Genomic DNA, 12302 nt, shown 5'->3' on the forward strand with positions numbered 1-12302 from the left:
TCTCCTCTCTCCCTCAAATTATTATCAGGTTGACATAAAGAATTGACTTGTCCGACAAGTGCAATTTTCATGTACCCCATCGAAGTTCAACAAATAGCCAAAAAAAATATATCAGAAGTGCCTCAATCTCATGTCATAGATCTCTCGGTGTTTAGAAGGATTTTTATTAAATGGGTTTGGGCTAATCAATTAATGGAAATGATCATAAATAAGGTGAATAACTGGAAACCTGTCACATAAGACCAACAATCAAATAAGTCTCATCACATGACCATGATCTGACGATCACAACCATCAACCTATGCATGATTTTCATCAAAAAGACAGTGGACCCGAATTCTCTGCGTGAGTGTCGTTTGTTTAAATATCGCGCTTATAGGCACGCTCATCACCAAGTCTGGTTCTCAAAATAATCAAATACAAAGTCTTTCCTCACAACCCCTATCAAGAAATAACCAACACAAACCAGTGATGACCAGAAATATTAATAAATATTATGAAAATCTCACACTGGTTTAAAATAATTGTACATTATCAACCAAGATGCCATTTCAATTTAGAGGTATAACATAATTTCAAAATTGAAATAGCAATGTGAATGAGTTGTAATAAGATACGCCGCTTTATTTAAAATACTTGCTTCAAGTTTTACCTTGCAAGAATCCTATCCAACGTGGAAATCCTGTTCAACCAACCTTGTGCCGCATTGTGGTAGCAATACTGAGGAAGCCATTGACAAATGCATTGGGACCATCGGGACGTACGGAAAAAGAATGAAATTCATTTTTCAGCCCAGATAAGAGTCCACCTTAATCAATTAAGCTGCTGATGGTGAAGAAATGTAGGGGGCATCAGCTAAACAACAAAGCAAAATCAGGATCCAAAAACTAGTTCCTTCAAAGATCTCAAGGGCGAGCTATATCCGTAGACTTGAGAATCTCTCCATAGACCTATTCCTGTTAGAGAAGAAAAATATTATTGATAAGAAAATCAGCAATGGGGTTCACTTTTGAACAGTAAGTAGTTTATCAAGAGCTTTTCTTGATAATAATAATAATAATAATACTTAGGTTCAGTACAGGATGAAGACACATGTAGAGTGCATGAAGGAGGTCAAGACCCAGGAAGTGATGGCTGCCACTTTCAAGACTTTGGAGGCCAAACCTATCAGATAATCATATGAAGACATCTCGTCTTCTACGTATGACATATACACCATACATATGGTCACAGGTTAGAAGTATCTACCAATTCCATTCATTTTTCTCGTCATCATCGCAATAATCAAAATCTTCAATAATGGTATGTTTAAGGATGTCATTGTTGTTGTCGTCATCATCATCATACATGATACACATTATCCAAACTACTTGAAGCTGTGAATCCTATTTTCTATCTAGTGTTGGAATTTAAAATACATTCATCGAATATTAGAATTTGATGAATGCATTAGGTGTATAGACATGACATATGTTGGAATTCCTTAAAAAAAATCCCATTAATCAAACAATGAATTTCTTTGTATGTGCCATTGTTAGCATGCATTCAACGAATGTACTTGCTCCATGAATGTATTAAGTGTATATTCAATTCATGCACCTAATAGTTCCAACCCAACAACTGTGGGTCAATCTTCCCATGCATTGAGGCAATGCATATTAATTAAGTGTTTTTCCATGAATCTTTCACATTGATGAGGGAGATTAAGAGTCTCCATTAAATAGGTTCCTATACTGGGTTAGGAACCATCTGCCTATAAATAGAAATGACTCCAATCTCTCTCTCCATCTAAAAATTGTTGTGTACTACCATTTTTGTTCACACATAAAAGAGGGACTAAAAGAGAGAAGATCGGAGTTTTGATCTCGATCGATGTAAGTTGATCTGAATAGTGGTAAAAGGAATGACAAGTGAGAGCTACGATCATCAAGCCTCAAGTTCCAATCCGATGGTGCAAGGAATGTTTTAATATTAATGATGAACGTTTCCGCATGTTTCTTATTTAATATAAGAAACCATAATTGTCTAACATTTAGAGCTATATTTTGCAGTCCAAGCATGTGTCCTAACATCATTTCTTACTAATCCAATCAATGTCATCTCGGCAATGCTCTTGCTCTTTTAGGGCATTCAACATGTACTAAGGTGTTCCTCTCGTCTAGTCCTAGTTCTTCCTTGTACGTGCCCAACATCTCAATGAATTTTCCTTTTATGATCCCCAACTGCATGCATTCCTAAATTCCCTCAAATGGGCTCGTTTCTGATTTTGTTTTTTTTTCTTTCTTATCCTTTCTACTCATCTACCTCAGTACCCTCATCATTAACAGCCATTATGAACACAATATTACTTGATTGTCAAATTCTGGTCCATTAAGCATAGTTAGTATTACTGATGTATAGTGAATTTCTACTTGTAGTTTGATCGGCATGCGTAGGCAAGATGCACTTTACAAAGCGAAATTTCACCAAAGAAAATAATATAATCAGATAAAAATTACATGGAACTGAAAGTATTTTATGAGGATAGAGGTGCACACCTATCCAAACATACAACCCAAGAGTTGCTGCCAAGAAGAATTCCTTGCTAATACTGTTGAAGCTACAATAACAATACAAAATTTAGATTTCATAAATAACAGCGCAGATCAAATAGTATAGACATGATGTAGGTTGATGAGGCGAGACCCACCAGTACATGCAAACAAGGTTTCCCCATCCATGCAGCAATGATGCCCAGGAAGCACCTGTGAACCTGAATTGGAAGACAAAATTATATGAAACTTTTAAAAGTGCACAACACTTTTAATTTCTACTCAACCAATTCACATTCATCTGTAAGGGTGTGAGAACATATGAGTTCCTAGTTGCAGGGCACATATTTAAATGAGGGAGACATGCTAGGGTATCTGGCACCACCTATGATTTTAGGTAGTGATGGTGAGGTATGGTTATGTATCTGCATCCTATAGGTATGCTGAGGGTTACCTTGGCAATGGAATATTTCCCTCGAAACTTGCTTTATACTTGCACTACTCATACCAGAATGGTCTCTTTCAGAAAACTTGAAAATTGAAATTTGTTGCTAGATACCCCCTGAATTCATGTGTACCCATCATTTGTCCGAGCTCTAGGTCCATAAAGGTCACGGGTTCAATCTTTCCACCCTTATGGGTGAGGGGGAGTGTTGAATGTATATTTTCCTCCACTCCCGAGTTTGTCATACCACAGTTAAGCCCCGTGACCCTCTCATATTCATAGTTCTCCCCCTCTCCAACAGATCAGTCTTGTGGAGTAGTTGGTTGGTTAACAGACACCAACATGCATGTGTCCTAGATACATGGAACTGCATTCCAGATCTCAGGTAATGGTAGCTATTTCAAATGCAGTCATTTTCACACACCAGATTGGTACCTTATGTCCAGTATGCTCATCGAAAGAGAAATAAATGAAGTTTATCTGAAGATAAGAGAACCTTTTAACTTCAGCAACGGCCATCAGTGGAATAAGGATTGAAAGAAAAAGAAATTACCACATAAGGTCACGAATAAAGAGTGCACGAGGGATCATAAGACCATTTCCAATCATGGCAAGCAACATTGAGAAAGCTGATAAGCCTTTGATGTTGTCAGGATTCAGTAAATTTGTCCACTGAACAGGAAATATGATAAATGATCATTAGGTCAACATTTGCAAACATGAAAATTGCCAATATTTCAAAAAAAGAAATAATTATGCAATACCATCTGTGCAATTGGCATCCACATGAAGAGTAAGGTCGCAGTCCATCCAGATATCGATCCAACAAATTTAACACCTTTCTCTGAAAGTTTCCCTGTCCGTGCCTGCAAATCTTAGTGGAGCAAAATTAAACAGAACCCGGTACCCACCAAAGATTTCCCATAATACGTAAAAAGATGATGGTGGAGAAATCAATTTTAGTGCAGATGCCAGTTGTTCAATTAAAATCAATACTTCTGTCAAAGCCAGTTGAATAAAAAGCAAAGATCTTTTCCAGATATCTAGACAGGAGGATGGGAAGAAATGGCCTCCTTTTTATGTGCCATAAACATGGAACATATGGGTGGTTTGGTCCAACTCCAACCAAGGTTTAAAATCTTGTTTTGATGCAATGTTTCAGTCGAGAAAAACATAAATGATCTTCACCGAAACATTCCATGTTTCTTTGGTCAATATTTCGTTCTGGTCTCAGCCGAAACCAGGTTGTGCCGCCTAAACATTCTGAAATAGCATGAAACATTCAACAATGGGTCCAACTATGAATTATGAAAAGTTTTAGGCAAAAAAGTTAACGAGACGCATAGTAACCACAATTTCTAAAGTTCTTCATTGTTACATATTGGGAAAAAATAAATAAATAATTTACAAACTCAATTTTAGAAGGGAGTAAGCTCTATCATTTTAGTTGGGTATTTCATTCCCAAATGTGGAATTTTGACTTGTCTAGAATAGAACTCTAATAGTTGGTTTATAAATGGACTTCCAACATACAACAAAAGAATCATTGAATTTTTTTTGGATGGTTAAGCTGGACTTGAACCCACGACCTCAAATTTGCTTTTCAATGTGTCAAACCAATTGAGCTATGGGTCTAAGCCCAAGAATCATTGGTTTAATTCATTGCCCTTTGCTTGATGGAAGGGGAATCTGTTGATCGCATTTTAATTCATTGCCCTTTTTCCTATAATTTATGGTCAAGTTTCCTTGGTTTATTCCGTATGACTTGGGTTTTCCCTCATAAGTTTTCATCGTTGTTGAAAGAGTGGACCAGTAATGTCTTTCACACCAGAAAACGTTACCTGTGGGCTATGCTACCTTCGGCTATTGCTTGGGGGATTTGGAATGAAAGGAATAACAGGGTGTTTAATGGCAAGATTAGAAGCTCTCATACAAGTTTTTTAGAGATTTTAGGCTTCTTATACCTTTGGTCCAAACAAAATATAGAGTTCGTGGGAACTTCGTTTGATGATTTTGTTTTTAGATGGAACTCTTTATGTAATCATTGATGTTGTTTGCTCTTCTTCTTTGTTGCTTTCTATGAGGCTTTCTCGGCCTCCTTGTATGCTGTTTTTTCTTTCTCCTTGAATTATATTATACTTTTCAAAAAAAAAAAAGAATCATTGGTTTAAGCTTTCCTAATATGGCTGGAAGGAATCCTCAGTTCAAAGCATTATTTTTTCTATCTTGGGGAGCAAGATCTTCGTAGAATCTAAGGGGGGGTCTTCATTGAAGACTTCATAGCCAAGTAAGATTGGGTGTGTAGCATTGATATGTAGTTTGTGCTCGGTTTTGCTTTATGTTGCTTATTTTTTCTCTTTGTTTGTACTTTGCTTCACGGTCTCCTCGACCATGCTATTAATAAAGATCTTTGAATTATTAAAAAAAAACATACGGTTGGAATGAAGAAATAACAATCCTTAACATCTCTAGCTAATACATATGGAGATACACCACAAGAACAACAAAATACCATATGCCATTAAGTTTTAAGTTCATTCAAGCAAAATGCCTTGTCCCAACATATATGATAAATAATTAATTAACCCGAACTCGAAACGAATCCTATTTCCAATCCACTCTGTCAAAATCCATAATATTGGGCCAAAATTTATTAAACTTCTAGAATTGAACTTATATAAACTTACCATAACAACAACCACCGTTGCTATAACGCAAGCTACCGCCCCAGGTAAAATGCTATTTGGAACATAAGGAACAAAGGTCGACCACATAACCTGCAATCCACTCCACGAAAAAATCAAAATTAATTAATCGACTAAAATATCTTAAAATATGGATAACAGATTAAAATGGGCATTTTAAATAATTCACCTGTGGAAGAACAGAAAGTCCGCCGACTGTGATGAAATCTTCCCAAAACCTCCAGATTCCAGAATTGAGCAAATTAAAATAATTCATAAAATTCAAAATGAGACCGGTCACAACGATGATTGAAGTCACCACGAAATGAGGTAAAGGCATTGCTTCTGCGATTGCAAGCTGCGTGATCACCACGTAAATCGAAATAACTCCCAACGTTTGAACCAAAATTGCCTCCTTCTCCTTCTTCTTCGCAAAGTACGAAAGTAGAGATAAATTCCCAAGCAAACCAGTTAACATTCCCTGCAAATATTCAAGAAAAAAAATAAATAAATACCATCTTTAGAGAATTTCGGGAAAAAAATAAAAAAATGTCACCAAAAAGGAAGAAAAAGGGGATTAATCACCAGCCATGGAACAGCCAAAAGTGCAGATTTGTTTCCCGCCAAAAGATTTCTAGAATTGAGAACAATCTGAGGTAATTGAAGTAACAAAAACGGGAGATTTGAAGATCCAGCAAACTTCGCAGTGAGCGAATCCCAATCATCGAAGGCCTTACCAGTCTTGATCGTTTCAGATCCCTACAAAACCAAATTCAATAAAAGAGCGAGTTAGCGTCTTAGAGAGCGAGTGAGTGAGTGATTAACTGTCGTTCTAACGGTAATTAACTGCCGCTACCTGGTTTGTGGAGTACGGAACATCCGAGTTTAGGGCAAGAGATGGTTTGAATCGGTGATGGAGAGATTGAAGAGTAGAGTTGAAGATTGAAAATTTGAGGGTTTTTGGGTTTGGAGGAGAGAGAAGAGTGGAGGGTTTTGAGGGTAAGAGATGAGTCGTTAAAGGGTAGTTAAAGGGTTGAGAAGGACGTGGAGGTACCCTTGCTAAGGGCAGTAGAGACCCCGCCATTGAAGTCGAGCTCGGCTGCCGAGTTCAAGCTTTGTAACAGAAACACTGAAAGAGAAGTCTAAGCTCTTTGAAACGAAGTGGCAGAGATGGGACTGTAGATTGGGAAGGTCGGACGAGCGAATCTCGAGATGACACGTGGAAAGTTTCCAAGTGTTCGGTGTCTTAGGCTGCTAAGTGTCGGCTTTTTAAGGCAGTAGTGAATAGTGATAACTAGTGGGCAAATTCGCAATCAGAGTCCGGGGTTTGATGCGAGCTCCTCGTATAACAAATTCTACGAAGCACGCAGAGATCGCCACGTGGTTTGAGCTCGTATCCACAATTCACAACAAATAATATCTAGAGTCTGACTCTAAAGGGTCGGATCAGACCCAAAATCCGATCCGTTTGAATTTGATAACTCCAAATCTGGAATGATGTTTTGGATTCTGATAAAGATCCAACTCAATAAGATTTCGATATGATATCTTATTGGATTATCGAATCAGATCTAGATGAATCATGTTTTGATCCGATAAAGACTGAATCCATAATATGTTAGAAAACATATAAATTATATTATATATTTGTTGAGATGTATTACTTTTACTTAGATTTTATACATATGAATGGGTTTGGTTTGATCCAGGTCTGATCTAAATCTAGTCTGATTGATAATACATCGGATCTGGATCTTAATATTGAGTTACGTGCACGCCACCACATCATTTGTATCACTTTTGTATCTTTATTTGTGTCATTCCAGCATTTTCCTAAAATGATTATCCCACATCTGTGTATCATGAGACGTAAAGATCTACGATTCTAACACGTGTCACTTAAGAAGGGTCGATCGAGTATACCACGTGAGATAGTCATATTATCACGACTAGTATCATAAAGTAGCTTGGGTGTCCCCTAAAGATTAGTTCCCAATAAGGTTATTGGACATTTTGGGTGGTACCGTGATGTGTGTGGCTCAAATCCCAAATACTATCAAATGATGTAACACGAAAGAAGGAGAAGTGCACTATTATTTACCTATGGAGAATTGTAGCATTTGTACCTCGTTATCAGATAAAATTCTTTAAATATCCTCCATTCATTCTTGGATCTTAGCTAATAACTTATATTTTTTATTTTTATAGTGAGCAGACCATGTGACCTTCTCAACTATATAAAGTAATTTTTATAGTGAGCAGACCATGTGACCTTCTCAACTATATAAAGTAAGTATTCCATTGATATATGTACTTCAATTCGGGCCCAATCTATATTGAGCCCAAGACAAGCGATGAAAGCTTGGTTAAGAACATGGTTTTTAAACTCGATATCGTGTCTCGTCTCGTTCAGTTCCGATACCGAGTCGTCTCGGGCGAGTTTTCCAATACGTTTGAGACGTCTTGTGAAATAACTCGAAAAATTGTACATGAGATATAAAACTCGGTCAAAAAAATGAGTTTGTGAGTTGGTCTCATTCAGCTCTGATACCGAGTTAACTCAAACAATACGCCTCGGTCTCGGATGAGTTTAAAAACCATGGTTAAGAAAGGATTGTCAATGGACGAGATTAGATGATTGAAGTTGACTTTACATCGTGTCACTTGTTAATGGATTAACTCATAATAGGAGGATCTTGGATTTTGGTCTCGTTTTGTTCACAAATGATACTAAGAGGTAATATGTTATTTTTTTTTCTTCAAAGATTTGTGAGTTAGAAAGGAGGACAAGAGGGGAAGATCTCATCGCATACATCTTGTCATGTTCACGAATGATATTAAGATGATTCAAGCAAGTCATTTTGGTGTCAAATAATTTTTAAAATCATAATCTTTCAAATGAGTGCTCAAACCCAAGTCAAGTCCACCCCCTATAAGATTGAATTTTTCATTACCAAGTAACCATGTTAAACTAATAAAAAAGCATGCCACACAGAGATTTTTTTATTTTTTAAGATAAAATTTAATCAATCGGCCAACGGAGCAAATTTTAGTTATAAAATCACATCATAATTGATGAGTTCATTATTTTTTCAAAAAGAAGTTTGTATAACCATACGATTTATTTAAGGGTATGGTTGTTCCATTTTTTTTTTTTTTTAACCTACTTTAATTTACATTTTTTTAAGGATGATGTAGATAAATTTTAGTATATGGGAGTGACAATCTCACTGCCCTAACTCACCCTTGGGCTCATTTGGGGGAACAAAATAGAAATTATAAAGTATAAGAGGTAGTGGATTTGTCCTCTTTTAACATTATGTTCATAATAGTTATTATGGTATGCCGCTTATGTTAATTATAATGAATCAAATTGTTGAAATTGTTGTAAGAATTTAAAATATAAATTTTACAACTAAAATGATTCATTGAGCTCATTTCAAAAGATCATATTATACCAAACTAAATTACGGATTCCATTTAAAGCACCACATTTCCTTTATCACTTTGTTGTTTAGAAGTATTGAAAGAAGAAAAAAACATAAGGAAAATTACTTAATAGACTCGAAAACGACATAAAATTAGTGGGTTTGGGTCAAGTATAATTGGATTCAGGTCATAATAATGTCAACTAGTCTAACATGATTATTAAACGAGTCGTATTTAGGGTAGAGACGTCAACCCACTGAATCCATATTGACACGTTTAGTTATTGTGTTATTAATATGTCATTTTAAATCATGAAATATATGAGATATCTTAAATATAAATAGTTATTTAAATTTTTTTAAAATGAACATTTCTATTAGAATTTTGCAAAACTTTTTCAGAATACTTATTTTTGTTTTTGTAAATTTTATAAAATGTTCTTACTAGGTTAATAAGAAAAATCAATTAGCTACGTTATCTTGTGGTATCCAAAACTATGGTTCCAATGCCACAAGGATGTAGAGGACAAAATTCTAAGAGCTTTAGAAAAATATTCAAAAAATAACTTTATTTTATTTTATTTTTTATTTTTATACTAATTGTTGTTGGTGGATAATAGTTTATGATCGTGCTACTTTATATTTTAATAGTGGCATTTTATTTTTGGTGGTGGAAATATAACTTATTTTTGTACTTAAGATTATTGTTTCGCTAAATGAATTACAAGGGTTGGGTTAGAATACCTATTTAATAAATGTATCGGGTTTGGGTTTTAAGTTTTTTCATAATAACCTCATCTCAACATGACTCGAGTCGACCCATTGCAATCCCTACTAGTTGGGAACATGGTTTTTTAACTCGGTATTTCGTCTCATCTCGTCTAGACCCGATATCGAGTCGTCTCAGACGAGTTTTCCGATGCATTTAAGACGTCTCATGAGTCAAATAAAAAAAATGAATGTGAGTCATAAATCTTGGTAAAAAAATGACTTTGTGAGTTGGTCTCGTTTAGCTCTAATACCGAGTTAACTCCGGCTATACGTCTCAGTCTCGGATAAGTTTAAAAACCATGGTTGGGGACTATTTAGAAGAAGAATAAAAAATTAAAAAAAAAATCTCCCATAAGATTTATTAAGTAATCTCCCCAAAAACATAAATGCCTTGCTAAAGATCCATGATATTGAAACAAAAACACTTGCATCCTTAAGTGGACAATTTCCAATAGAAAAGATGGGAAATGTTCAGTACCCAACATTATGCCCAACAATTTGCTCAACATATTTTGTCCTACATGGGTTAGAAGTTTTGAAATGGGCGAGGAGATCATCCTCACCAAAAATCTGCCCATTCCAAAACTTCTAACCCCATGTTTACATGTTGAAAAATCGTGGATCGTCCATTTTTTGTAAACCATTTTTTATGGGGTTAGAAGTTTTGGAATGGGCTGATTTTTGGTGAGGATGATCTCCTCACCATAGAAATCATCCTCATAAAAAATCAGCCTATTCCAAAACTTCTAACTCATGTAGGACAAAACATGTTGGGCAAATTGTTGGGCAAAATGTTGGGTGTCGAACGGGACCAAAAAATATAGGCGAGAGCTTGCTTCATAACTAAGGTTACATTATTGATCCTAATTAAATTTAGAGAACTGTTATTGACAACTAAATTTACTTATAACACTCCAAATTCTTAAATTATTTATCACACCCTAATTAAAGATTAAATACACTATTCAAATACACAAGTTTGGTTCCAATTATTACCTCAGCGTTTCAAAGCATTATAACACATTCAAAAAACTTCAATAGTTGTTTTTGCTAGGATTAGACCCATAAAACCCTAAACCTAGCAAATCTAAATCTAAATAGAAGTGAGAGAGAGAGAGAGAGTTTCTATTGACACCTCAACTTTTACTTATTCTCAACTATTGATTTATTTATTTATTATTTTAATTGGAGTGTAACAAGTAAAAATCCGGGTGCCAATAACAGTTGTCTAACATTTTCAGCTTCATATCAATAAAATCTACAGGAATGAGACTTATAATTTATAACTAAATTTTGATTATATATTTTGTTGAGAATTAAGAAGGAGAAAAATCAAGTGAAAATTATTTAAAAAAATAATATATTATTTTATAGTTATTAAAAAAATCTTGAGAAATTATAAATAAAAAAAGTAATAAACCAACAGTCCGATCATCGATTTTCATGTTGACTCTATTTAATTATCCAAAATACCCTTTGACCATCAAAACTCAACGATTTGACCATCGATTTTCATTTCAAATCTCCCCACTCACTCCTTCTCAAGCTCCTATTCCTACACAATTTTCGGCAAAATCGACACTTGAAACGTTGATAATGAATGTATTTTTAAATTTTTTATTTTTTTTTATAATTTTATTAACAACATACATTACCTCTTGGCCAGACCTTTTCATATATTAATTGAAAATGACCTAAGTATCTTTTTCTTCAACTTCTAATCAAAAACTTCTGAATTTCTCCTTAAAATCATTTATCTTCAAATTCTTCAACTATACAACTAACCATAATTTGCCCCCACTAAAAGAAAATCCAGACTCCACCCTTGTTGTTTAGGACATATCATTAGACATTTTTGTGTCTATATCCGATTTACCTTTTCTCGTCATTCAACTCAGATTGTCTCTTGCATTCAACTCTCTATCCCCCTCTCAGTGTAATCCTCTCTAGGGTTTTGACCTCTCTTAGCTTCGATCTTGCTTAGATTCTCTTTCAAACGCAATTGGATTTCAACCAAAAGTGGAGTATATCACATATTTAATCAAAAGTGGAGGGGTACGACAAAAATTACTTTTTAAAGATAGTTAACCCTAATTACAACTGGATACAGCTGTTGTGAGCTGAGCATCGTATTACAATGTATTGCTTTTATTTCTCTTCCTTATAAAAAGGCTTAGATATAATATAACAATTAAATGGAAAATGGTTCCGTGCATACGTGTGAAGGTCGCTTGTAGGAGAAGAAAAGGAGATGAGATGGAAGATGATGATGATGCAAGTACTAATCTGATCAGATAATCAATCCGTTTATGATTATTACTTGTATCACTATCATTTTACCTCTCGTTTTCTACTTAACCATCATTATCGTCAGATTCTCATTCTCAAAACTAACGGTACGTATGTATTAGGGTTGTCAATGTTCTACGCGACCTATGTAGAA

At 35.0% G+C, this 12302-nt stretch overlaps 1 protein-coding gene across 1 annotated transcript; it reads right to left on the reverse strand.

Moving 5' to 3' along the window:
- Positions 1-469: 469 nt before the first annotated feature.
- On the reverse strand, positions 470-6816 carry LOC147391707 (maltose excess protein 1-like, chloroplastic). Its single transcript, XM_086457839.1, has 9 exons — positions 6517-6816; positions 6246-6419; positions 5851-6141; positions 5664-5753; positions 3741-3842; positions 3530-3648; positions 2690-2752; positions 2538-2599; positions 470-956 (listed from the first exon to the last, which is right to left on the reverse strand). Exons 1-9 carry the CDS (start codon positions 6742-6744, stop codon positions 874-876), a joined length of 1212 nt encoding a protein of 403 aa, XP_086313965.1. The 5' UTR covers positions 6745-6816; the 3' UTR covers positions 470-873.
- Between the last annotated feature and the right edge of the window lie 5486 nt (positions 6817-12302).

The sequence above is a fragment of the Akebia trifoliata genome, chromosome 11 (assembly GCF_017979445.1).
Source record: "Akebia trifoliata isolate Shusen 1 chromosome 11, ASM1797944v1, whole genome shotgun sequence".
NCBI classification, from domain to species: Eukaryota; Viridiplantae; Streptophyta; class Magnoliopsida; order Ranunculales; family Lardizabalaceae; genus Akebia; species Akebia trifoliata.

Coding starts and splice junctions, on each gene's coding strand:
- LOC147391707 (XM_086457839.1), bottom strand. CDS start 6,744: ATGGCGGGGTCTCTACTGCCCTTAGCAAGGGTACCTCCACGTCCTTCT. Junction 5,754..5,850: donor GACTTTCTGTTCTTCCACAG/GTGAATTATTTA, acceptor AGTGGATTGCAG/GTTATGTGGTCGACCTTTGT. Junction 3,843..5,663: donor CAACGGTGGTTGTTGTTATG/GTAAGTTTATAT, acceptor TAAGATTTGCAG/GCACGGACAGGGAAACTTTC.